This window comes from Garra rufa, chromosome 3, assembly GCF_049309525.1.
Source record: "Garra rufa chromosome 3, GarRuf1.0, whole genome shotgun sequence".
Taxonomy (NCBI): Eukaryota; Metazoa; Chordata; class Actinopteri; order Cypriniformes; family Cyprinidae; genus Garra; species Garra rufa.
This window is the reverse complement of record NC_133363.1, coordinates 37,806,243-37,833,932: the sequence shown is the minus strand read 5'-3', so window position 1 is coordinate 37,833,932 and position 27,690 is coordinate 37,806,243. Positions and strand designations below refer to the sequence as shown.

At 36.0% G+C, this 27,690-nt stretch overlaps 1 protein-coding gene across 1 annotated transcript in view; it reads right to left on the bottom strand.

Annotated features, from left to right (window-relative positions):
* Window positions 1–27,690, bottom strand: part of fto (FTO alpha-ketoglutarate dependent dioxygenase) — a 226,293-nt gene that overhangs the window by 87,120 nt on the left and 111,483 nt on the right. Inside the window, exon 8 of the mRNA XM_073836064.1 lies at window positions 3,493–3,617. Coding sequence (XP_073692165.1) covers window positions 3,493–3,617 — 125 coding nt within the window. The remainder of the gene's footprint in view (window positions 1–3,492; window positions 3,618–27,690) is intronic.

Here is a 27,690-nt window from a genome sequence, read left to right as displayed (position 1 = left end):
TTATGTTTATGAGCCTGTAGCACCAACCATCCATCACCCGGTTTTTACCACTCAAAACACAGACACAGAGACAAAAGAAAGGCATAATGTGAGAAGCGGGCCTGCTGCATACTAAATTAATAAAACAATCGCAGCCTTTCACGGCAAAATAAGCGACATGATTTAGCAAGCTGCTCCAAGAAGTTTCTTTTCAAGAAGAGTGGTCAGAAATGGATGTTTGTGTTCGGCACTGTGAGCCTTGATAGTTGTTATAACAGTCTGTCCCGATAATGGTATTAATACATCACCGTGTTCAGGTGAGCGGAGCGCGGTGTACCACATTTACTTTATCAGCTCGTCACGGAGGAGATATTATCAGCTATGAGTTCATTTTTGTCTTAACAGCGTGTCTTAACCTTAGCCTGAGCTATCTGCCTCCCCTCCCTAAATGCGATTTGTTGACAGCTACTTTACAGACCTGTGCCTGATGTTTCGAAGAGTGACATTATCTCGCTCCAAAAGGGGGGCAGGAAGTGATAGTGGAAAGAGATGAGTTCAAACACATTGCAGTGTGTGCACACAGAGGACTGAGGGTAGCTTTATCTAATCACAGAGCTTCGTCTGATGAAATAAACTTCCGTGGCTGTGACCGAGTGTGCAAATGTGTTGTACAGGTTAGTATGTGTGTAACCACTCGGTTTCTTCAGCGGTGAGATGAAACTAAGATGTAGTTCTAACGGTAAAATATTTTTCCACATTTTATTTTATGTTTTTTTAATAAAAAGAAATTGTAACTGTACTGTTGAAACGTTTGGGATCAGTAGGGTTTTATGCTCACCAAAGCTGCATTTATTTGAAAAAAAATAATAATAATAATAAATAAAATAATAAAATATATATATTGAATTTTTTGAAAAATATATTGTGAAATATTACACTTTTTATTCAAATTCATCTTGATAATGTCAGATAACTTTGATAGAAAGGTATGTAATGGATAACAATAAACCAAAAATTCAGAACTACTATTAATACTTTGTTAATAGTACTATTAAAACACAACTATAAATACTTTGGTGACCAATTACCAAGCAATGCTTAATTTTGGTTAGTCTGTGGTGTAAAAAGTTCGCATTAGCAATTAAAGAAAAACCACTTAAGCAAAACATGGTAAAGTCAAATTGTCTGAATAATTTTTTTTTTGGTCCCAAATTTTTATCAATTTTACTGGTAGTCCAATGTATGAAGAATTTTTGGGTATAATATGTCACAGTTAATTTATTTTGCTATCCTTACTTACATAAATTAACTGTAGTGTCCTCCACCCACTAGTAAAAAAAAAAACAAAAAAAATTATATGGCATCTGAATCATTTTTGGTTTGACTGTATATTAAAATGTAAATTATTCTTGTCATGACAAAGCTGAATTTTCAGCAGCCATTACTCCAGTCTTCAGGAGTAATGAAAAAAAACAAGAAAATGCTCAAGAAACACCCCTTTATATATGCGTTCATAAATAAATACATAGATATTCTTACTGACCCCAAACTTTTGAACAATACCATATATATATATATATATATATTTTATTATTATTATTATTATTACTGGCAATCTGCAACACAATGGAAAATGGTCCAAAAACATTTTTTTTCTTAAACAAAAAAAAAAAAAAAACTTACCTTCTTTTTTATAAATATTAAATTACTTGGAACTCCTACAAACTAAAATTTAGTAAACTATATGGGATCACCTAAATTGTTTTTTAAAACCATAAAAACATCGTTCTGAATATTTTCACTGTTGTCATTTGGATATAGCAAATGCATTTTTTATCATAGTAAATACAATATTGGCCTGTGGAAGCCCTTTTGAGCCACGGAATTAAAAATGTAATTGCAAGGTTTTTTTTTACAATTCTGATTTGTTACTCTCAATTATGACTTTTCTCTTATAATTGTGATAAAAAGTCAAGTTATAAAGTCAAAATTGCGAGACAAACTCACAACTTTGAGAAATAAATTTGCTATACTGTGAAATAAAGTCAGAATTGCATGATAAACAATTTTGACTTTTTTTCTCAGAAATGCAAGTTTATATATCAGTTGTGACACTTTTCTTAGAATTGCGAGTTTATATCTCACAATTTTGACTTTATTACACACAATTGTGAGAAGTCTTTTTCCTCTCAAAATTTATATCTCACAATTCTGAAAAAAGGTCAGAATTGCGAGGAAAAAAGTCAGAATTGCATGATATAAACTCACAACTGCGCATTTGCAATAAAAAATTCATTTCTCAGAACAGCAAGTTTATATCCCGCAATTCTGACTTTATGTCTTGCAATTGTGTTTGTATCATGCAATTCTGAGAAAAAAAGTCAGAACTGTGACTTTTTTTCTCCCATTTCTGACATTATAACTCGCAATTTCCTTTCCTTTCCTATTAAAAAAAAAAAAAAAAAAAAGGGGGCAGCCTCACTTCACCTCCTTTCCTTTCCTTTCCTTTCCAATTCTGAGAACAAAAGTCAGAATTGTAAATTCATTTCTCAGAATTGCAAGTATACATCTTGCAATTCTGACTTTATAACTTACAATTGCGAGTTCTTATTTCACAATTCTGAGATAAAAAGCCGCAATAACTTTTTTTTATTATTATTTAGTGGCTGAAACAAGCTTCCATATCGGCCACTGTCAACAGTGTGAGGGAAGAAAAAAAGACAATTTCCAATTTTTCATTGTGGTACAGACAGTCATATGGCAACATTCATATTTTTTTTGTCATTTTCTATAAAACTATGTTGGACAAAATAGATCAGTTATTAACAGCAGCTAATTAAGAAACATACCAAATTACTACACCATACCACCCAGGGCTAAAAGTGTGTGTGTTTGTGTCCTTGACGCCACCTGACAAATGAATCACGGTCTGGTTCGTAGTTTTCATCATCTGATTTAAGAATGCACTTTTAGCAAAACATCAGCACTGTTTACAGGTACCAGCAGCCCTGGGCGTCACTCTGGGGTCAAAGTGAGGGGACGACCCTAAAGGGGCCACTTTACAGAAACAAGAAGACAGGGAGGAGTCCTTATTTTGGTTAATGTTAAGATGCAAGAAGGGATGGGAATTCAGTTATTTCAGGCCATTGTGACTAATGGTCTGATCTGAATGAAGACAGATTACCACACACATATACGCACACACAGTAGTCTGATGGGAAATAATAAAGCAAGAGAAAGGAGGAGTGTGTGCTAGTGTGTTGGTATGCGCATCTGTGCGTGTACGGCTGGTTCACTGTGTTATCGGAACAAATGGGCTATGTCTCTCAGTCGCCCTTATCTCAGAGGAAGGAAGTCAATGGGCTATCAGCACATGTGTATGCGTGTGTTTGTGTGAACTCTCTCGGCCTGAAGGATTGTCCTCCTGCTAACAAAAAAAAAAAAATCCTTTCTTCTATACAATTCACAGAAGATGTGACATTAAACACAAGAGTTTAGCACACGAGCACATACCTGTCCCTCCACGTCTGTCTGTGCTGCTGTCTGTCCGTCAGGGCGTTTAGTAAAATGTCTGCCATCTCTCTTCTGTTCTCCTGTGCAGTGTTCTCGTCCTCCACCACAGCCAACAGCAACTGAGTCTGGAAACAAATAACACAGTCTGTGTATAACTTCAAACTACAAATTACACCAAATCAGTTCCGGTCAGTCAGTTATAACATAATACTATCCACCTTATTCTTTAACGTCAGAAGTAGGCCTATGGGCCTAAAGAATCCTGAAAAAGATGGTTTCCACAAAAATTTGCAGTACAACTGTTTTCAACATTAATATTAATGAGAATGTTTCTTGAACACCGAATTCGACATATTAAAATGACTTCAATGAAGGATAATTTGACACTTAAGACTGGAGAAATTACTGCTGAAAATTCAAATATGTGACCCTGGACCACAAATCCAGTCTTAAGTAGCACAGGTATGTTTGCAGAAATAGCCAAAAATACATTTACATTTTTTATGCCAAAATTCATTAGGATATTAAGTAAAGATCATGTTTCGTGAAGATATTTTGTACATTTCCTACCATAAATATATCAAAACTTAATTTTTAATTAGTAATATGCATCGCTAAGAACTTCATTTGGACAACTTATGCGATTTTCTCAATATTCCGATTTTTCTGCACCCTCAGATTACAGATTTTCAAATAGTTGAAAATCTAACAAACCAAACATCAATGGAACTTATTTATTCAGCTTTCAGAAGTGTCAAATTCAAAAAATTGACCCTTATGACTGGTTTTGTGGTCCAGGCTCACATATATAAAAATAAAAAAGTTAATTTGAACTGAAATAGCATGTCTCAACATTAATGTTTTACTGCGTTGAAAATGCAGCATTGGTAAATGTAAAAAACGTCTTTCAAAAACATTTTACATCTTACCAACCTAAACTTTTGAATAGTTGTGTACTTTATATACAGAAAACACAACTACTGTAAGTGATAACGTTACGATGAGCAAAAGCATTATAATTTGCTACTAAACTTTTAAAAGAAATTCAAATTATACTGCATAAAGACTGTCATGCTTTAACATCCCTTTGACACACTGTTAGCCATGGAATGTCTCATAACCTACCAACAGGTGAAGTTTGAATATGCAGAATTGCATCCCATACAATCATAAATTAGTAATACATAACCATATTCATGAGTAAATATTGTTTAAGTAATACATTTATAACTGGCAGCATAAAACCACATTTGGGTTGCAAAGCAATTCTTCTTCTTAAAGGATTCCCGAGTGTCCTTAATAAAGAAACAACTGCTCTTATCTTGAAATAAAGGAAATAAAGGAATCAAACTTTACAACCAATCCTGTGGAGAAGCTCTTAGCCAGTGCTTAAACAAATCAATATACATTCATTCCCTTCATGTCAGAGGTCAAATCTATTCTATACTTATGCTCCAGGACTCTTCATTTTACAAACACTGATTTATTAAGCCAGAATCAAAAACAGCAGGACAAAATTATATTTGCTTTGCAATGATGTTTCTGTGTACATCAATTTTTTAATACAAAAACAACATATATAAAACATTTTAAATATTCATCACCATTCAAAAGTTTGTGGCAGGTAAGATTTTTTTTTTTTAAGTCTTTCATGCTTACCAAAGCTGCATTTACACTACCAGTCAAAAGTCTTTGAACAGTAAGATTTTTAATGTTTTTTAAAGAAGGCTCTTCTGCTCACCAAGCCTGTATTCATTTGATCAAAGAATAGCAAAAACAGTACAATTTTGAAATATCTGAACTGTTTTCTAAAGCACCCTTGCTAAATAAAAGTATTAATTTCTGTAATTTATCTTTGAATCTTTCTATTATATTCAATATTTAAATATTAAAAATAATAAATGTTTCTTCAACAGCAAATCAGCTTATCAGAATGATTTCTGATAGATCATGTGACACTGAAGACTAGAGTAATGATGCTCAAAATTTAGCTTTGATCACAGAAATTAATTACATTTTAAAATATTAAAAATATTAAAAAATATTAAAATTTTGTTTTAAAAAAAATATTTAAAATTTTACTGTTTTTGCTGTGAATTAAACAAATTCAGGTTTGGTGAGCAGAAGAGACTTCTTTAAAAAAAAAAAAAAAAAAAACATTAAAAATCTTACTGTTTAAAAACTTTTGACTGCTAGTGTATTTGATCAAAAATTCAGTAAAAACCGTAATAGTGAAATATTACAACAATTTAAACTGACTAATTTCTATTTTACTATATATCAAAATGTAATTTATTTCTGTAATGACAAAGCTGAATTTTCAGCAGCCATTACTCTAGTTTCCATCATCATGATTCATCGAAATCATTCTAATATGTTTAAGAAACGTGTTATATTATTAATGATAAAAAACTGTTGTGTTGCTTAATATTTCTGTGAAAACAGTGATAATCGCAGTATTTTTATGCATTAAAAGTGTAAAAGAACAGCATTTATTTGGTCTTTGTACTGTCACTTTCGATCAATTTAATTCATCCTTGCTGAAAAAGTAGCAATTTATTTAAAAAAAAAAAAACTGACATTACAATTTTGAATGGTACAATACATAAACAATTAAACATTATATTTTGAAATATATTTGAAAAAGTTATCTGTATTCTCATTTCTTTTTAAAAGATTCAAGACGCCAAACTTTCCCTCTCTCGCTGTCTTCCTCTACAGTAGCAGTATCTAAAATGATTGACAGGCGAGGAAGCGTACGCAAAAAGTGCTCTGAGCGTTGGCTCACCTCACCTGTTTCACAGCAATCTCTTTTTCTTTATTTCTTTTCATCCCTCGTTCATCCGTGAGACAGCACTTCTGTCTCTCGCTGAAGCATTACCTGTCAGCGGTCGTTACCTGTTAGAGTCATCCTGTCTCAGAAAGCGTCGGGTGAAAGAGTCTGCCAAGACTAACTCTGACTATGGGGTCACGAGGTCAGCTGAATCACATCAGACTAAACATAGATGACACAACAACAGTGACTCATGATGGTTGTGTGTGTGAGAGAGAAAGAAAAAAAACTATGTGTTTTGTGTTTACAAGGTGGGTTGATGAGAGAGATTTTCACAACCAACTTACGTTTACCACCCTATATATGTGCACCTTATCTGTGCGTGTGCTTGTTTACCCTTAAATGACGGTAGCTGTCGTCAGCTAGGTGATGTTGTGCAGTGCTCCTGGGTTCAGGACCACAGTGAAGAGGGTGAGACAGAGGGCAAGTGACTAACAGAGGCGACTGTGTGTATTTGTACAAGGAAACACACTTCGGGTTACCCCACACTAACAGAGGAGAAGAATAAACATGCACGCACACTCACCAGGACTATGTGACAGGTACACCAGCCAACCAATGGCAGAAAGGCCATCCAAAACAGCAACATAAACCTGAACAGCTAGTGTCAAACAGGAGAAACTAAGATAATGTATGACATAAGAATTTAATATGCTTAACAGCCAGTGAGCATTCTTTAAAAAGCCTACGTTTGACAAAACACACACACTAAACAGCTAGACTGTATTTGATCAATTTGTAAAGCATACAAAAAAAGGCAGTGTGACAATAGTACATGTCTCACAGTATGTTCTTCTGTTTGATGGAGAGATAAGTTGGACATTAGAAGAATTGTTGAATAAAGCCATTAGGGTTTTAAGAGCATAGCGCTGAAACTACTTTTGAAAACTAGTCCTATAAGTTTTTCCCAATCGGGAACCAAACCAGTGCAAAAACAATCTCTAGACAGAGAATATCAATAATTCTCAAAAATAAGTTGAACTTTTGACTCACTGTTGCAAAGGGGTGCCAAAACATCCAAAAGGGGCAGGTCCACTTTTAGTAAAATGCCTATAACTCCTGAACGAAATGAGATATCTCTGCCAAACTTAGAACACTTATGCCAAACCTCAATCTGAGGTCACAAGGAAAAAAATAGCGGAGCTTGGCCATTTGGTGGCGCTATAGGTGGGACTATAAAAAAGACATTAAAATGGCTATAACTGTGCAACCATTTGTCCCATCAACAAGAACATTGGTGTGCACGGTCTTGGTCCAAAGTGCCACAAGTGTCTTCAAGGACAGTTGCGTATCTCAAAAACATGGCCGCCATTGGCAGACGAAGTTTGAGCACCTGTTAGACAAGGTTAACGGAGGCCGATTGGAAAGAAACTTGGTGGGCCTGTTCAACTTGTGGCCACAGAGGTCTGAGAGAAATTTGAAAGAAATCTGCCACTGGGTGGGGCCATAATGCATTTTTCCAGGGGCGTAAACAATTGTACGACGCACTGATATTTACACATATACATACATATGACAGAACTCCTCATTCTGTACAATTTTGCCTCTAGAACCACTGCTGTCAATCAAATCAATTGTTAAATGATTGAGAAGATGTGAAAAACCTACTTCTGTGAACTAGTCCTAGGTTTTTCGCTCAATCTGGAAAAAACACTGCAGTATAATTCTCTGGACTCTCTCGGTCAGGGATGCCCAACGCTGTTCCTGGAGATCTACCTTCCTGCAGAATTCAGCTCCAATCTTGATCAAACTCAACTGAACCAACTAATTAGGATCTGAAGGAGCACTTGATAATTACAGACAGGTGTGTTTGATCAGGGTTAAAACTGAACTCTGCAGGAAGGTAGATCTCCAGGAACAGCGTTGGGCATCCCTGACCGAGAGAGTCCAGAGAATTATACTGCAGGTTGGGCACCCCTGCTCTAGGTCAATGATTTTCAAAAAAATGTTGGCATTTACCCTTTGAGGAAACGATAACGGGGTCGTTTAGAAAAGGGGCCTGTCTGAATTTGGCCAAAATGCTATAAAGCCTAAAGGTAAACTCAAAACTTCACGAAACCTGGTGAGCAAATGCGACAGGTGATTCTAAATAAGCATGCAAAGTTTTGAAGAGATTGGACCACAGCTGGTGCTATAACAAATATATTACTTTTATTTGCAAAAAAAGGCTTGCTATATAATGTCTTTTTTCATATGTGCTTAAATGCCTTAAAGTGCTTGAACCGTTGTAATTGCTGCTTGCAGCTATATTTATTATTGTTTTCTTTGTGCATAAAAAGTAGTCTCGTAACTTCATAAAATGAGGGTTTAACCACTGTTGTCACATGGACTATTTTAACAATGTCCTTACTATCTTTCTGGGCCTTCAATGTGGTAGTTGCGTCACTGTCTACGCAGGGTCAGAAAACTCACAGATTTCATCAGAAATATCTTAATTTGTGTTCCAAAGATGTACGAAATGTCTTGCGGGTTTGGAACAACATGAGGGTAAATAAACAAGGACAGAATTTTCATTTTGGGATAACTATTACTTTAAAGGTTGTATCAGCGATTTCAAGCCTGAAACATAAAGTGTCACTTTCAGCTGACCTTTCTTCACGATCCGCTCGCTGCCTGCCCCATAAATTGTCTGTAAAAAACCCGCGTCTCTGTGGTCAGCCTAGAGTCCGAGATATGCCAAAAAAACAATTGGTGCTACCAACGATTCCACAGCAAAACAAACAGTGTTCCAACCAATCACCGTCAGGGGGTTGGTGTTGTGGACTTTCGCTCTGCCTCGCTCACATCCCTGCACCAGTACGAAAGTTCACAACACCAACCCCCTGACGGTGATTGGTTGGAACACTGTTTGTTTTGCTGTGGAATCGTTTGGATGCTTTGACCTGTTTTGCTTAAGTGTTTTCTTTAACTCCTAATGTTACCTTTTTACACCACAGACTGAACAAAATTAAGCATTGCTTGGTAATTGGTCAAAGTATTGACAGTTGTGTAAATATTGTCATAATAACAGTTGACTAAATTTGTGGTTGACTGTAATCCATTACATACCTTTCTGTCAAAGTTATCTGACATTATGAAGATGAATTTGTTCTGACACAGTTTAACTCTGATTTCTTGTCATATTTTATTATCACTTTCCAAACTATAGCGAATAAACTGTGATAATGTGAGAAATGTTAAAGGTGTCGGAATAAATTTTGGTTTGACTGTATCTTACAATCTGTAGTTGGTGGGACATATTTTTGGGGGGAGTTCTGTTATATCCAGCACAGATTGTCCTCACCCCAGTTGATGTGCTGAAGCACTGTAAGAGTACAACAACAGCAGAGTACTATGGATGACTGAAACACACATGCCATGTTAAATGTGTAGAGCACAGACGATATATACACAAATGCATGTCTTTATCTATGTGTGTGTGTGTGTGTGTGTGTGTGTGTGTGTGTGTGTGTGTGTGATTGAGAGCTTGGCCTTTCAGCCACATTGACCCTCTGATCTCTCTGAGGCTCATCAATTACCTCTCCCCTCAGAGCCAGCACGCTGAGAGAATGGATTATATGAAGTGTAAAACATTAGAAAAATGTGTTCACAACATCACAGCAATGTGTCCGAGGACAGAGGAGGGGACTGATAATAGAAACCCAGCTGCTGAAGAGCACAACGCAACAAGTGACAGCGTTTGAAGGCATTGTAGGGCAGCTCTGTGGGCCGCAGGCTTTTGTGCTGGGGATTGTGGCTCCTCTAGCCAGAGGCAACTGGACATATGCTTTTTGCTTGAGCTAATGAGGCAAAGGCTAAAAGCTTTGTGATTCTCTTTCTTTATCTGCCATGGTTTGTCTCTCTCTCTGTCTCTTTTAGGTGGGAAAGTTTTAAAAAGGCAACTGCAAACCAAAACCCCTAATATATCTATAGATTAAGAGTTTAATGATTCTACCACTCTTGCTGTACACAATATGAGCCCCAAAAATCTCATAGGAGTGCAAAGCAATTCCACCCAAAAGATTTCAACTACATCCAGCGAACACAAACAATATGAGTTAAAAAAAAAGGCTCCACTAATAAATCAAGTAAATGTATTTTGTAAAACTGTTTTAAGACAAAGTACTATGATATTCTTTGCCTTACACACACAAACACACACACACACAATTACTATATCATAACGGCAACATTACTAAATTATTAATAATTAAGCATTTTTGCATAAATTATCAAAAGTTTGAGATTTGTATGATTTTTAATGTTGTTTAAAGAAGTCTTTTCTGCTCACCAAGGCCGCGTTTATGTAATTAGAAATACAGAAAAAAACAGTAATGTTGCAAATTTATTGCAATTTAAAATAGTGGTTTCTATTTTAGTATACTTTAAAACAGAATTTATTTTATGTGATGGAAAGCTGAATTTTCAGCATCATTACACTATTCTTCATTGTCACATGATCCTTCAGAAATCATTCTAATATGCTGATTTATTATCAATGTTGGAAAGAGTTGTGCTGCTTAGTACTTTTTTAGAAGCTGTGAGACTTTTTTCAGGATTCTTTGATGAATAAAATGTTAAAAAGAACAGCATTTGTTTAAAATGTAAATCTTTTGTAACAATATACACTACCGTTCAAAGTTTGGGCTCAGTAATTTTATTCCCTCTATTTTTCTTTTAAAAAAAATCAATACTTTTATTCAACAAGGATGTGTTAAATTGATATAAAGTGATATTAAATATTGCTAGAAAATATTTCTATTTTGAATAATTGCTTGATCTTTTGAACTTTTCTAAATCAAAGAATCCTGAAAAAAGTATCAGAGCTTCCAAAACAAATTAAGCAGCACAACTGTTTTCAACATTAGATAATAAATTAGCATATTAGAATGATTTCTGAAGGATCGGTGACACTGAAGACTGAAGTAATGGCTGAGGAAAGTTCAGCTTTGCCTCACAAAAATAAATTATATTTTAAGGTCTATTAAAATAGAAAATGATTATTTTAAATTGTAATAATATTTCAGAATATTACTTTTTTCTGTATTTTTGATCAAATAAATGGAACGTTGAGGAGCATAAAAGACTTCTTTTAAAAAACATGAAAAATGTAATAAAAAAAGTAAAAACAATTAATGATTTCTAAAGACTGGAGTAATTGCTGCTGCAAATTCAGCTTCTCCATTCCGTAACATATTTTGAAATATATTAAAATACCTAGTTCTGCCATGAAAACAAATTTAAATGGCTGGTACCATTTACTTGGGCAATTCGCAGCACGCTTTCAGAGTTCCTCTGAAACCCTCCACCTTCCCCAGCTCCACCTGTATAGATCTGCTACGGGTTATTTTATGATATTTGTGCAGCAGCAGTCTTAAATACTCACAGCACTGTATCGCCATATGCTTTGGCAGTAGCAAGTTTTGCACTTGCTTGCAGCAGCAGCAGCAATAATCTACAACTATAGCAATAACCAATAGCAGCAGCAGTGTAGCAGATTTATTCCGCCAAGACCAAATACATTAACATTGCCATATCCATTACCATGCTAAACTTTTCAGAGTTGTCGTGACAGAAACAGAAAACAGATATTTTAAACTGTAATAATATTTCATAACATTACTGGTTTTAATGCAAAGTTCTGTCGTGAAACTGTAGATGGCGCAGGTCAATATGTTCTAACTCAATCTGATATACAGTAATTAGTAGGGATGTAACTGTATCAAAACTTCACGGTACGGTAAAAACCTCGGTATGAATGACACGGTACGGTATTTATTGAATCATTTACAGGAAAAACAAAACTAATGAAGAGACTCGAAAAAAGTGCCAGAAGTGTTTATTAAACAGTTTACATGAACACTGAACATATCAATGGCATACAAATTAGCCATATATCTGTAAACTTTGAAACAGGAACTTCAATTTTTCAATTTTAATAACAAAAAATTATTAAACCATGTATTATCTGGTAAAAGCTGGGATCTCTGGGCATCTTTAGGTTCGACCATTTCCATCTCTTTTCCTTTGCCGCTACTAGCAGCACCCGCCATTTCCGCATTAGGGGCCGTTCACATGTCGCGCCTATGGAGAGCGCAGTTCATGGTTGCTTAGCAACGGCAGATGCCATGGGAGCGCAAGCTACAGAGCGGTTTGGATAGAAAGAAAGTGTTGCTTCCATTATGCGCGCGCATAATGGAAGCTAGGGGTGGGCGATATGACCTAAAATTAATATCACGGTATTTTTCATCTTTTGAACGGTGACGGTATAATATCACGGTATTACTTTTTTTGATACATTTTGGGAGGAGTAGCCTGTCCTGTCCCTTTAGTATGTGAATAAAGTTAATATTTTTATAATATAATAAGTAAATGGTAGGTATCCTTATCAAAAAGAGACCTGGGAGAGTATGCATTCTTAACATATTTATTTTGCAAAAAACCTAAAGCTCTTACTTAACAGTGTACAACAAAACAAAAATTATTTTTTTATTGAAATTTAATTTCTGCAATATTTAAAACCTTTAAATAACTGGGGGAAATCAACCCATGGCAGCAGTTTAAAAGTAGACCAATTCTGTGGGGAAAAACGCAGACTTGGCAACCCTGCACCCAACACGAGCTGCTGGAGTTAATGTCATTGCACACATGAGTACGAAATTTTCGTCCGAGATTTTTGCACGTAAAAAAAAAATACAGGTTATGTTAATCGAGTTTACACACTGCCTCTGAAACTTTCGTCCGTCATAAAAAAAAAAACGGATCGTGTTTGTTTTTCTGCATTTTCGCATCCATAATAAGCATTTTGATAAGGATGGCGAATATGAGAAAAATAAAATAAAAAATCGGACTCAGTGTACAATGACCTTTAGATTTGAATGATCACGAGTAAAAAGTAAAGAGAGATTACAAACATAGACTGGAGGATTTGCTGCAATCTTGTACTCACTGACAAATATCTATTAACGTTATAAGATGTGATGCTCCCTTTACACAGAGTGTGCGTTATCGCAAAAACGAAAGTAAAAGTAAACAGACCGGTCGCGTTCGCCTCGCGCCGCTCAATTTGTGATCTGCTGTGTAAATCCTTCGGCTGGCCGCCGGGAAAAGTCCGGGTCGTCCCGATTGCCACTCTGCCCCTGGTATAGGCTACAGGCCCGACCTTTCTTCACAGTGTTTCACCAGTCGTTTAATGGCCACTCCCCTTTTACCTACCACCTGCAAAGCTGATACGAATATGTTTAACTTTTTTATTTACAACAAGATATATAGTATAAGGACAGGTATTCAGACCACAAATGAACGTTTGAAGAAAATTTAATGCCTTATTATTTAGAATTAGCTATTATTGAATGCAGCTGTTCGAGGCACATAATTAATTTATTACTAGGGGTGTAACGATACACCAAAGGCACGATTCGGTTCGGTTCTCGGTTTTGGAGCCACGGTTCGGTTCGGTTCGGTTCGGTTTCTGTTTGCTGTGGGGTTAGGGTTGATGTCCTCTTAACAGAAATGCTAAGGAACAATAGATTCACTTAACAAGAACAACTAAACTTTTTCTTTATTAACTTTGCCAACCCATTTTAGTACAGTCAGGATACCTGAGTAAGTTGGTGAAAATTAGACATTCACTTGTCCGAGTGAAAAATTTACTTGCCCGGGGCAAAAAAATGCCTTTTTTGCTGTAAATTAATCCATTCTGAAGCAACAGTCTCATCACTACTCTATAAGGTCTTACTTTAATCTGAATATTTGTGATATTTGCCTTAAATTGATTTCTAGGTCACTTTTTAACTTTATTTTCCTAACCTTACTAACTGTACAGTAGTCAACATTCGAAGTGGATCAAAACCTTTCATCAAATTTGTCCTGAAACCAAAAAGAATACCCGTTCTTATCTTAGAACAACTTTTGATAAACTTTTTTGATCCACTTCGAATGTTGACTACTGTATGTGTCATCATTCACATCAAATTATTACATTTTATCAATACATCAAATTAGAATAATTAGACTCTGTATGGTTGCACAAATTAAAGCAGTATCAACAAACTCCATCTTTCCATTGCACAGGAAAAACCGGGCCTGCAATGAAATTGACATTTAACTGTATTTACTTAGACTGTTTAATGAAGATAAGAGGTTCCAAGAAATGCATTTACACAGTAAAATTGCAAATACATAAATAATGTAATAAGATTAATGTTATACTTTTTTAAAACAAATCTAAAATATTGGAAAAATGCAATACCTTTTTAAATATAAAACCAAACCACCAATAGGTGGCAGTAGTCACTGTCTTAATGAAGGAGTCACGGATTCAACCATAGATGGAATCAACCAGTTCGTTCACTGACTCGATTCATTAAAAAAATGCTAAATCATTCAGTACTGAAACACCGCTGTGTTGCTCGGAGATTCACGGAGGTTCTGCTGCTGCTTAGAACTATTTTCGTTTGCAAAAATGGTTAATGATGTGTCTAAAATGTAAGTCAGTTAATATTAACTACTAGTTTATTGAACTACTGTTGTATAAAATCAATGTCACTCACGTTTGCAATCGTAATGGTGCAGTATGTTTGTTCATGCTTGATTCTTTGTGTATACTGTTGAGCCTATTAGTGTTGATTTTCTGTGAGTCAGATAGCCTGCACGAGCTTGATACTTGATACTGTCCGTTTTCAGTCATCTTAAGTAATAAAATCAGAATTATGCTCACCAAAGTTTCGTTGCTGCGCTAGTTATTGTTTGTAATTGATGTTTTAATCAGGTTACTTGTCCGGTTGGGCAAGTAAAATACCCTTTCACACTTGCCCTTTCACAAAATCCACTTGTCCCGGACAAGCGTTAATGTCGTGCCCTGAGTAGTAACGAGTGTGCTCGCTCACTCAAGTCACATGACATGACATGACATGCACTTGGAAAATACTAACTTTAAAATATAATATTTAGAACAAAATCTCATCATTACTAATACAATTTAATCAAATGTGATAAAATAAAGATGTGTTTAAATTGGTTAAATTAGTTAGAGACAAGTGAGGTCAACCTCAACAATGGGCAGCAGGGGGAGTGAGAGTACCGCGGTACGCCACGAGAGTTTCGCGATACGTATCGTGGTTGGTGTATCGCGATATTTCGGTTCGGTTTGTAATATCGTTACACCCCTATTTATTACGGTATTGACGGTATTAGAAAATCCATTTCGTGGCGCAATGTCACACCGGTGCTGACTATGACACCGGTGTACCGCCCACCCCTAATGTAAGCAACACTTTCTCAGAAGACCTATCGTTTTATCGAGTCATGCGACCACGGTAGTATCGAAAAAATTTGCTATTGCGGTACGACGGTATTTACAATACCGTTACATCCCTAGTAATTAGGCATTAGGAATGATGATGTAATTACTTTTATATCATCAAATTCTTTTCACATCAGCAGCCAATGAGCTTGCTGCTCAACATTCAAATACTTGGCTAGGGCTTGCTGTAGCAGTTGAAGTACTTCAGAAACCCTCCACCTCCTCCAGCTCCACCTGTATAGCTCTGCTACAGGGTGATTTAATGTGTTATATATGGGGGTTACTTCATATGCGTTATATGTTCAGCAGCAGTTATTCCTACATGCTCACAGCAGCATGTTGTGGATGTACTGGCAGTACTAAGTCTCGTACTTGCTCTGCCACAGCAGATTTATTCCGCCAAGACCAAATACATTAACATTGCCATATCCATTACCATGCTAAACTTTTCAGAGTTGTCATGACAGAAACAGAAAACAGATATTTTAAACTGTAATAATATTTCACAACATTACTGGTTTTAATGCAAAGTTCTGTCATGAAACTGTAGATGGCGCAGGTCAATATGTTCTAACTCAATCTGATATACAACAATATTATATATTATCAATGCCATTTATATTACCATGCTAAACTCTTTGAGAGTTCTCATTACAGAACTTTATTTTTTTGTTAACAATTATTTTTATTGTCATTTCAGAATGGTACACAGAACTTTATTTTTTAACAAATAAATACAGCCATGGTAAGCATAAGAGACTTCTTTTAAATCTTACCCCAAATATTTAAAGGGTGGTATGTATGTTTTATGGTTGGCTATAACAAATAATACAACGTCAATGTCTTTCTCTTCTGCTGTTCTCAAAACTCTGTCTTATGAATGTATCACTTTCCTTGTGACTTCATTCCCACTTCCACTCTCTCTCATACACAAACATATGTATACACATATGCCTCATCTCTCTCCACCTCCATCTCCTTCTGGATCTGCCTGCTGATCGGAGATTAGAGATTAGCATCTTGTACCCACGTTTCTCCTGCCAGTGAAAGCTTTTGGCAGTGGGAGCGAGGCCAAAACCTCACTCTCTCCTCACTCCGCACAGATTCATTTTCAGCACTTAAAGAATGTGAACTCTAGGCAGAGATTACCATCACATAGACCTGAAGCCATTTTCATTATATGTCTTTTTTCTACGGTGGCTGAAAAGTGACATTTGGGAAAAAGATTAACGTCGGCTTGCCACTAAAAGAACGAAACCCAACCCAAGTTGTACCGACTACAATTTATGATGTTATAGGAGACACCGTGTTGTGTAATTTATATGTCATCTAAATGCTGAAAATATCAGCAGTGAAGTGAATGAAGTAATATGCATCAGCGGTTTTGGGAAGCCTGAGGGCTCTTGTATAGCAGGACACATTTTTCCAGTGCATTAACTATATATGAGTAAGTGTAACAAATAAGAGAATTTTCTTTCCAAAATCGGAGTTTAATACCTCCAGCGAGAATGACTTAAGAAATATGTGCGGGAATCATTCGCTATGACATCTAAGTATAATATTAGTGGGTAGACAGATACAAACAGACATTCACATTAAGCACACCACAGGAAAGAGCAGAGAATAATATTTATAGTCTGTACAAGCAAATCCTACTCATAAAAACACAAAACCTGCTCAGAAGGCATAAAACCTGTTCATAATGCATAAAAAACAGTAATGTGAACTAATTAGCTATATTTGTAACATGTTCTATGAAGCCAGTAAAGCAGAGATTGACCGATATTGCTTTTTCAGGACAAATACAGATAAGCAATATTCAAAATATGTGACCCTTGACCACAAAACCAGTCTTATGTAGCACTGGAATATTTTTAGCAATAGCCAAAAATACATTGTATGGGTTAAAGTTATAAATTTTTATTTTATGCCAAAAAATTATTAGGATATTAAGTAAAGATCATGTTCCATGAAGATATTTTGTAAATATACTGTTAATATTTCAAAACTTAATTTTTGAGTAAGCAAGACTGACTAAGAACTAGTGATGCTCCGATCGATCGGCAACCGATCACGATCGGCCGATATTGGCTAAAAATAGCTTGATCGGCGAACCCCAAAAGCGCTGATCAAAAAAGCCGATCACTTGACGTAAATTACTCGCGCAACTTTTTCACACGTGCATGCACGGCGCCTAGGTAAACAACAGCAGAGCGGAGCTTACCAGTGGCAACATGCAACATGAGTACTAAATTCTTTATTAGTTTTGTAAGGGTAGTCTTGTTCTTGGGCATGTGACTAAGTTGTGCGTGTACAGAGCGCTGACTGTAGTTTTGCCGGAGAAGTATACTTTCGGTTTCATTCTGAGGGGTGAATGTGCGTGCTTGAATGTAAATGAATGTATCTTTCTATACCCGTCATATTGCAATAATGTTACCGCTGTATGTCTGATTGTTGTCATCAGTTCATGTTGTAGTTCAGTCCATATAGAATGAGGAGAAACGGTGCGCGTGTAATTCACGTGCGTATGTTTAGCGCCATTTTATCGCATCGTAATTCTAATGAACGCATATAGATGAGGTGAGGTGAATGTTTATGTTTCCTATATACAGAAAGATTCTGATATATCACATTTAATTCAGCCTAAACCATATTTTACTACCTTTACCCTAATGACTGCAATGCTGGATAATATAATCCTTACATCATCTTAAAAAGCAGCTACAAATAACAAGCAAAGAACATTTACAATATCAAAGAACATAGCCTAGTCTAGTGCGAGGTGCACTTTAATATAAATAAATCTCTTCCCCATGCGGCGCGTTAAGGCGACGTGGCCACTCTATGCGTGTGTTTATATCACGACAAGTTTCTGAAGCATCCTAGAACCGACTCTCTGCACTGCATCGCTAAAGTTAGGCGCCTTTTTGACGGATAATATTAATAATCGTCTTGTTATCGTCAAACCCTGGTGAAAAAAACAGCATATGCTGCTTAGGTATGTTTTGGTGCTGGGATGCTGGTTTAAGCTGGTTTATGCTGGTCCTTTCCTTTGCTGGTTCATGCTGGTTCTTTGGCTGGTTAATGCTGGTCCTTGACCAGCAACATGACCAGCATAAACCAGCAAAGGACCAGCATTAACCAGCATAAACCAGCTTAAACCAGCATCCCAGCACCAAAACATACCTAAGCAGCATATGCTGTTTTTTTCAGCAGGGAAGGCATCAGCAACTGGCGATATCTCTAACTATTGTCGATACAGGATACTATCGTCTCCAACCCTAACTTGGTGGCTCTTCAAGATCTTGACTGTAGCCTATTTCTAGAGGTTTTTTTTTTCAATATAGTTAATTTAGAGTTAGTTTCATTTCCACAAATGGTGCAAACTCTGCTAGATTATAGATCAAAGATTCCCATTCCCCTGCCATTCTGTGATCGGCAATCGGCAGATCATGATCTTGGTGATCGGTAATCGGTGATCGGCCCCAAAAATGCTGATCGGAGCATCTCTACTAAGAACTTCACTTGGACAACTTTAAAGGCAATTTTCTCAATGTCTTTTTTTTTTTTCGCCCCCTCAGATTTTAGATTTTCAAATAGTTTTTCAATAGTTTTATCTTTGCCAAATATTGTCCTATCCTAACAAAAAACTTACATTAATGGAAAGCTTATTTATTCAGCTTTCAGATGATGTATAAATCTTAATGTCGAAAAATTTACCCTTATGACCGGTTTTGTGGTCCAGGGTCACATATAGAAATATTAAATATTTAAAATGATGATACAAAGTATTTGTGCAGTTCAGAGGGTTACATTTTGACATCGGTTTTGATATGTCTAATCAAAAGTGTAATATCAGTATGAAAATTGATATAAATATAAATCGTCAATCTCTTTCCAAAGAGTTTTAATAAATGCATTATAATGAATTCTTGTAGTTTTATTTAATCACATGTTTTTATAGCTATATATTGACAAATTAATTTCCCTTTTAAGGTATATCGTTGCACATTTAAAGAGCACAATGCACTGAAGTACATGACTAACACCATGCATTATAATGAAATAAACTCTGATTAATGGAACATTTATCTTAAATATGCCATTACATTTTTTGACATTAAACAAAAAGGTTACTTCCAGAATTAAAATTTCCTGACAATTCACTCACCCCATGTCATCCATGTCTTTCTTTCTTCAGTCGCAAAGAAAATATTTTTTTTTTTAGGAAAATATGCCAGTATATTTCTCTATAATGTAGCAAAACAATCTGTAATTTTCTTAAAACAATAAACATTTTTTTTTACTTTTTAACCACAAAAGCTCATCTTGCACTAGCTCGACCCCACACATTACATAATCATGTTGGAAAGATCACGCGTAATGCAGGCAGAAGAACCAACTCAGTGTTTACAAAGCTAACATCCAAAGAAAGTCAAAAGCCCTTTACAAAAAAGGTAAAAAAAAAAAACGATGTTGGACGATTTTAAAGTTGGAGGAGAAAATGAGATGGAGTGAGATCTATGTGTGACCTTTCCAATGTGAGTAATGTGTTAAGTTGTAGATGCGCAATAAATGTATTTTTGTTTTAAGAAAATGACTGATTGTTTTGCTAGATAAGACCCTTATTCCTCGGCTGGGACTATGTAGAGCTCTTTGAAGCTGCATTGAAACTACAATTTGGACCTTTAAACCACTGGCCACCATTGAAATCCACTCTATGGAGAAAATTTTTGAAATGTTTTTTTTCACAAAAAACTACTTTTTTGCAACTGAAGAAATAAAGACATAAATGTCTTTGAACGGCATGGGGGGGGGGGATTTTTTATTCTGGAAGTGAACTAATCCTTTAACTGTTACACCTCATGGTTTGAGTAGATGCAATCAAAATGTCTTAAATCTCAAATGTTTTACAGGTAAAGTCTCACTATACTCAACCAATACTACTCAATATGATCAAAAATCAAGATTAATTTGTATTTGACAAGCCTTTTACGAGTTCCAAAAATCCAGCTGCTTCCAGCTCAACGATCAGTGGACCTGAAACATTCATATGGGTTATCGGGACCAATCTGCTACAATTTCAAGAGTCCTCGCCAGTAGCATGTGATCTGACTTTCTTGTGGTCAAGCCTGCTCTGTTTCAGCGTAAGATGCTGAATTTGCTTTCTAATCCCAAAATCATCTGCCACTTTCCACAGCACCATACGAAACAGACAGAGAGCGAGAGAGAGACAGAAAACGGAAGCGAGTTGAAAGCGAGAGGATCATAACAGATTTCTACAGGAACATTTCCCCTTGGAGAGGGAGAGAGTGTTTACTATCAAACACATCTGTGTCTATTCATCTCAGCCAGAGTGTCATCCCTCGCTCTCAACTTCTGTCCAAACACAAACAAACAAACACAAAAACAAACACAAAGACTGCAACTTCTGAGTATGCATCAGCCACCAGACTGCACTCCTGCGTAACACGTCTTCACATACAGACACGCTCTGAGCTCTTTTTCTCCCGCTCTCCTTTTATATCAGCTTCTTTCTTTCCCTCCTCTCCTAAAACCTCTCGAATTATCTGCAATATCTTCTTTATAATTCATCTCTTTCTTCGCGATTTTTCAAGCGAATCCAACAATTTTACAGTGGCTTGGCATCAGGATCTCCCATTCTTTCCCTCATTGTTCTGAACCGTGGCTTAACTCTGACATGATAGCCAACCTGGTGACTCTGAGGAATTAAAAGAAAGGATAGAGATAAAAAAGACAGACACATTAGACACACAAAGACATATATCTACTACTGTAAATAAGGTCGGCATGTACCTGACTGGCAGGAAACTGCATTTTGTGTACGTCTCTGTGAAATTTAATGAGGTATATAGGTGTTTGTATATCCCCAGTAGTGATTAATCAGTCATGGTCTGTAATTCCAGATCTTATTTTTCTTTCTTCAGCCGCTTATCTCGCTGATCAAGGAGCGAGCCGGAAAAACTGCAGAGTAAATAAATAAATAAACAAAGCGCTAAATAAACCCAGAGTGCGAGGAGGGTTTCGGGAGATAAGACAGATCAGGCATTATAAAGCACTTATTGGTTTTCGAAGAAAAATAAAAATTCGACTTCAAAGAGTTCAGCGGCTGTCAGAGAGCGTCTGCTCCTGCACACACTGAGCTGCACTCAACACCAGCAGAACAAGACTGAACCGTCTGCACATAATCATGCACATGCACATGACGATACTAATAACTAGACCCAGTCCGATTCTGCAGATCTTTCTTTTTTTTCACATCTTGTGCGCTAAAGTTTGGGGTATAGAGTGGAAAGCAATATTCCAAACATAGTATTAATGTGGTAAATGGAATACTACACTGTTATTAGTAGCTGAAAACATAAAATAATTAGCCAAATTATTAAATAAACAAACATGGTTGAACTTTAGCAACAATGGTCATTTCAATCTTGTTGAAATCTATGGAGATTTCTACAAAGTGCTGTGCAAGCAGAATCCATGTGGGCCTGCTAATGACAATAAAAAATGAAAAAAATAAATTAATAATAATAATAATAATAATAATAATAATGTTAATGAAAATTGCATTTATTAAATTTCTTTTCTGAAGGGAAAGCCCTGTTTTTTTATGATACACCACTGTTCAAAGCTTTTTGGTCTTAAAAAAATAAATATTATTTTGATAGAAAACATTAAATTTATCAAAGGTGACAGTTAAGACATTCTAAAATGTTTGCAAATATTTTTATTTAAAATGAATGTTCTTTTGAATTTTCTATTCATCAAGGAATCTTGAAAAAATGTAACGCTTTTCCTGCACAAAAATTAAGCACAACTGTTTTCAACAATGATAATTTAAAAAAAATGATCTTTATAAAAACAACACTGAAAATTCAACTTTGCCAAAGGAATTAATTACATTCCTTTGATAATGAAATTAAATTACTGTTTACTTGTATTTTTGAAAAGAGAAAAGAGACTTACTACCCTCTAACTTTTGAACAGTAATATACATGTTTTAAATGTAAAAATGATTAAATATGCATGTGGAAAACAAAAATTAGTCATCAATGGCTAAGAATCTTGTATAAACTGTTATAAAACTACAATTTTTAGACATGAAGCTTGGCCTAGTCTGTAGTTTATTCTGGCCAAGAACCACACAAATTTAACATGTAATTGATCAATCAGACATCATGTCTCAAACGTTTGACTCAAACGTTTAATCTTGCAACCTGTGGTAAAACCAGTGATTAGTTATGCCTCTAAATATTATATAAATCCAGTAATGGACTTACCAGACAATAGAGTTTTTCAAGCGTTGCTAGTGGTAAATAACATGTGGTGTTTTTATCTTTTAGCCGACTGTGTATAACTGGCCTTATTGGGACCTGTATAGCTGTGTGTGTACTGAAAAAAAAATAACCAACAATACTCCATCCTAAACATTCCATCCCTACCACCAAAAAAAAATAAAAATCCCACACACAAACCCACCGGTCTCCCTGTCTGCCCAAAGAATCTGTAAAAGCTTCTGTATGCAGGTACAAAGCCAGCGACCACTCTCTCTCTCTCCCTGTAGGTAGAAAACACAAACCCACACTCACAAACACAAGCACAGTCTGCAAGTGGCATATCAGCGCATGAAATTCTCTAAAGGGGTTTAAGTATTTACCCTCCCCACTATCACGGCCTGCTAAAATTCAGCTTACCCTGTTCAATAAGGACTTCAAAGGGAATCATAAATACCTTTTGCCCGCAAATTCTACTGTACAGTGTTTTTCTCCTCACCCCCCTTTTTTCCTGCTTCTTTTCTTCCCATTTTTTCCTCCCATTTTCCCCCCATTCTCCAATAAAAACCGTCCCTTACTGTGAAATTTATTAGGAGCCTTTTATTTACCATTTATAGGTGTAATAAGAGAAATTGGGAGGTAATTTCTCATTATTTAAGCAGGCGAGCCGAAGGTAAATGGATCTGTAATTCATTTTGATTCATTTGACAGGAGACACCAAAACCAAATATTATTTAGACACCAGATAAAATGTTTGATATTTTTTACTAGTCGCAGGACACTATAATTCTTTTATGTAAGTGAGGATAGCAAAATAAAGTAAACTGTGACATATCAAATCCAAAAAATCTTCATACAATGGACTACCAGTAAAACTGATAACAATTTGGGAGCAAAAATTATTCAGACACTTTGACCTGAAAAATGTTTGAAAAGTGTTTTTTCTTTAATTGCTAATGCAACCTTTTTACACCACAGACTGAACAAAATGAAGCATTGCTTGGTAATTAGTAAACAAAATATTGATAGTTCTGTAAATATTGTCATACTAACAGTCTGATTTTTGGTCGATTGTAATCCACTACATACCTTTCTATTAAAGTCATCTGAGTTCTTGTTATATTTTATTACAATTTTCTAAACTAAAGCAAATAAACTGATAATGAGAGAAATGTTGAAGGGGTCCGAATAAATTTTTTGTCTGACTGTAAATAGTTCAAATAAGAAAGAAACTATGGGATGATGCCTTTATATTCACAATTACCATTTACACATTAACTACTACTACTACTCATAATAATAATTTTGTGTGTAACTGTTGCTAAATTTTCTCTGAGATCCATTATATCACAGAAATCAGTAGTGAAACATTGCCCAGCATGCCACAGATAAAAAAGAGAGAGCCACATAAAAGCCAGACATAAAAGAGTTCAATAGGAAAACACACAGCGGCCCTACGAAAGGCAGGCATTCTGGAATATTATTATGATGAAAATGCACAGCAAAGCTATTACATTTATAATGTTTTACAAACTCATCAAATAAGTGAATAGAGATTAATTGCCCCGGTCGACCTTAAAATAATTATCAGAACGAGGCAGCTCTAAACTAGATGAAATTGATACACTTGAATAATTAGATCCTTGGCACTGACCTACTGAAGTCAATAAAGGTTATTAAGGCCAATTGCTGTCTAAACGCATTAGAGACAGAGAGAAGCGCTCCGCACCACATCCAGCATTTCTGCGGCTATACGATAATCCCCTCACTGCGTCCGTCTCTCTCTCTCTCTCTCTCTCTCTCTCTCTCTCTCTCTGCTGCCCTCACACACATATACACCCCCTACCCTCAGACACACTAAACCAGATTGGATTCGCTTAACCTTTCAGTGGCTTTGATCAAATGAGCTCACACTGCAATAACATTTACATTGACCCTCACTCTCACTCTCTCGCTGGGGAGAGAGGTCTTTACCTTCCTGTCTGCCACACACACGCGCAAGCTAGGTCAATAACGTAATCAGATATCAATGGTGACCCCTGCAGTCATGATTGCTCGCTTTCTCTCGCTCGCTTTCTTTCATTGGACGGAGAGGATGAAATTATGAAACGGTCACTGTGCACGAACCAACACACACACACAAATAAATAAAAACCAACACAAACACCACTAAAAAGGAACAGAAGATGCATCTAAATGGCTCACTGTACCTATAAACGCATAATGGTTTCTATTCAGTCTGAAAATAAATGTTTCAGCACACAATATTTGATGACGGCGTATGCGGTAGAAAGATAGAATAGACGCAGCGAGAGAGGAAAAAAGCTTTTGATGTGACGCTCTGAGCGACAGAAGTGGAAAAAGTGACAAATTAGAGCTAAAACATCAGAATAAACCCACAATACTGTTAACAGACCTGTCTCACTCTCAGCCGTCTCACTTTCAGCCCTGCAACCACGTACAAATGAAAAAAAAATGCCTGGTTGGTATTTAAAATATTTTGCATATAGCCAACTATCTCTCCTGTGCCAGGATAGACAGACCGAGAGAAGGAGAGAAAGAAAGTGTCACTGTTAAAAGCCTAAATAAATGTCAGTGGTGTATGAGGAGTACGATAGCTTCTCTGTAGGGACTCGACGTTCACCCTGTGTGTGTGTGTGTGTCTGTGAGAGAAATTGAGGAAAGGGACCTGAGACCTGATGTTTGATAACATTTACCTCATCTTATCACAAGCACATTTAAGTGGCTATCTTTATTCCTTTTATTTCCTTTTCTATTTTCCGCCATATTTCCTATGTTGCTTCCATTAAGCAGTTCACATTAATTCATGAGGTACAGGTTGGAGAGAGAGAGAGGGGGGAGAGACAGCCAGAGAAAGAGGGAGAGAGAGAGTTGTTTTATCAGGATGTCATTCAAATGGAGGGGTGAAAATTTGCATCACAACAGCCTGAAGAGCAAGAGAGGGAGACACAAGAAAGAAAACGAAAGAGAGAAACCCCCATGGGAGAGGAGCGGTTTTAATAAACAGCAGGAAGAGGGTGAACACACAGAGAAACACACGGAGCGGCCAACCCCGGACCTGCTCGGGCTGCCGAAAAATCAAGAAAAGTGCAGGAAGGCCAGCGAGACAATTTCCAAGAATCTAGATAAACACATGTCTCCAGTAAATGCCATGACTGTCGGTTGAAATCATTCTTAAATGAATTTAAACCAGGCATGAAAATATCAGATATTAGGAATTCAAATGAATTTTTATTTTCTTAGTGCTTTCACATTCATGAGCTATTTATTCAAGCTCTAACAATCCTACAAATTCAATATTTGTTTAGCTAATAAAATGCGGCTTGATCAGGTTAAACTAAATGCACCACGATTTCAAAAATGTAAATAATGAAATAGTAGTAGGAATTAATAATACATTTACAAAAATAAAAATATAGTCCAAAAATGGCTAGATTAATGATTATGCCAAAATACTGAACATTTTCTCAGATTTATATGGTTAAAACGATGTATAATGTAATTTCAGAAATTAAAGAATCTCTTTTCATTTTAGTGTATTATTTAATAATACTAATAACAATTTACAAATGACAAAAAAAAAACTACGACACATGATATTAACTGAAACAACAAGAAAAAAAAGGTTAAGTGTGTTTACAATTTAACACATTATGCGTATCTTAAATGTCTTAATATAAGGGTGGATATCAGCGTTTCTAAATTGTGTTTCTTGACAGAGGGAGACTAGTATCTCACAGTGAGACTGTCTCACCCCTGTATACACACACACACACACACACACACACACACACACACAAACACACACACACAGAGAGCGGCTAGCTCAAGAGCTGGTCCTTAGCCCCAGCAGCACATTAGATGTGATTACTGCTCAAAGAGCGAACGAGGCAGTGAGAGAAAGACAGAATATGATGATACAACAGTGCCCCCTACTGAAAGTTACTACAGCTCTGAGGGCAAAGCTGTGTGTTGAACACATACACACACACACACATGGATCAAACATGTGCCAAACAGACAATACTGATCAGCTGTGATCTTCTAGATTTTAAATAACCTCTGTGCGTCCGCTCTGGCAGTAACTAAAGCACGGATGCTGCTCTGGATACTTGGGTCATCTGCGAGCAGATGGGTTACTATTGGGACAGGCAGGGTCCAAAATAAATAAAAATAAATAAATAAATAAATAAATAAATAAATAAATAAATAAATAAAATGGCTTTAGCAAAAACTTTAGGCAATGAATATTTATTTAAAAAAAAAATCTAATCTAATTTTCTGAACTGCACTGATGAGACGAGCAATTCAAGCATCTAAAAATACCATTACTATTATTATTACTATTACTATTTCCGCAGTGGAAAATATAACCTCATAGGTTTATCTAGGATACCTAAAGGTTATTTTTTACCCAGAACAGCACATGCACAATACCCATGTGGAATGTTTTTTTTAATTAAGCCACCACAACTAAAATAAAAAGGACAAAATTACAAAGTGTCTTCACGATTGTGTGGCAAATGCAACTGCACTGAAAGACAAAGACTGCATCGATGATGCAACAGAGACTCAAATAATTACACTGCTAGAGGATTAAAAATATTTAAAAATAAATAATATATGTGACCCTGTACCATAAAACCATTCATAAGTAGCACGGTATATTTGTAGCAATAGCCAATTAATTATCTATTATCAAATTTATAGAATTTTCTTTTACGCCAAAAGTCATTGGATATTAAGTAAAGATCATGTTTCATGAA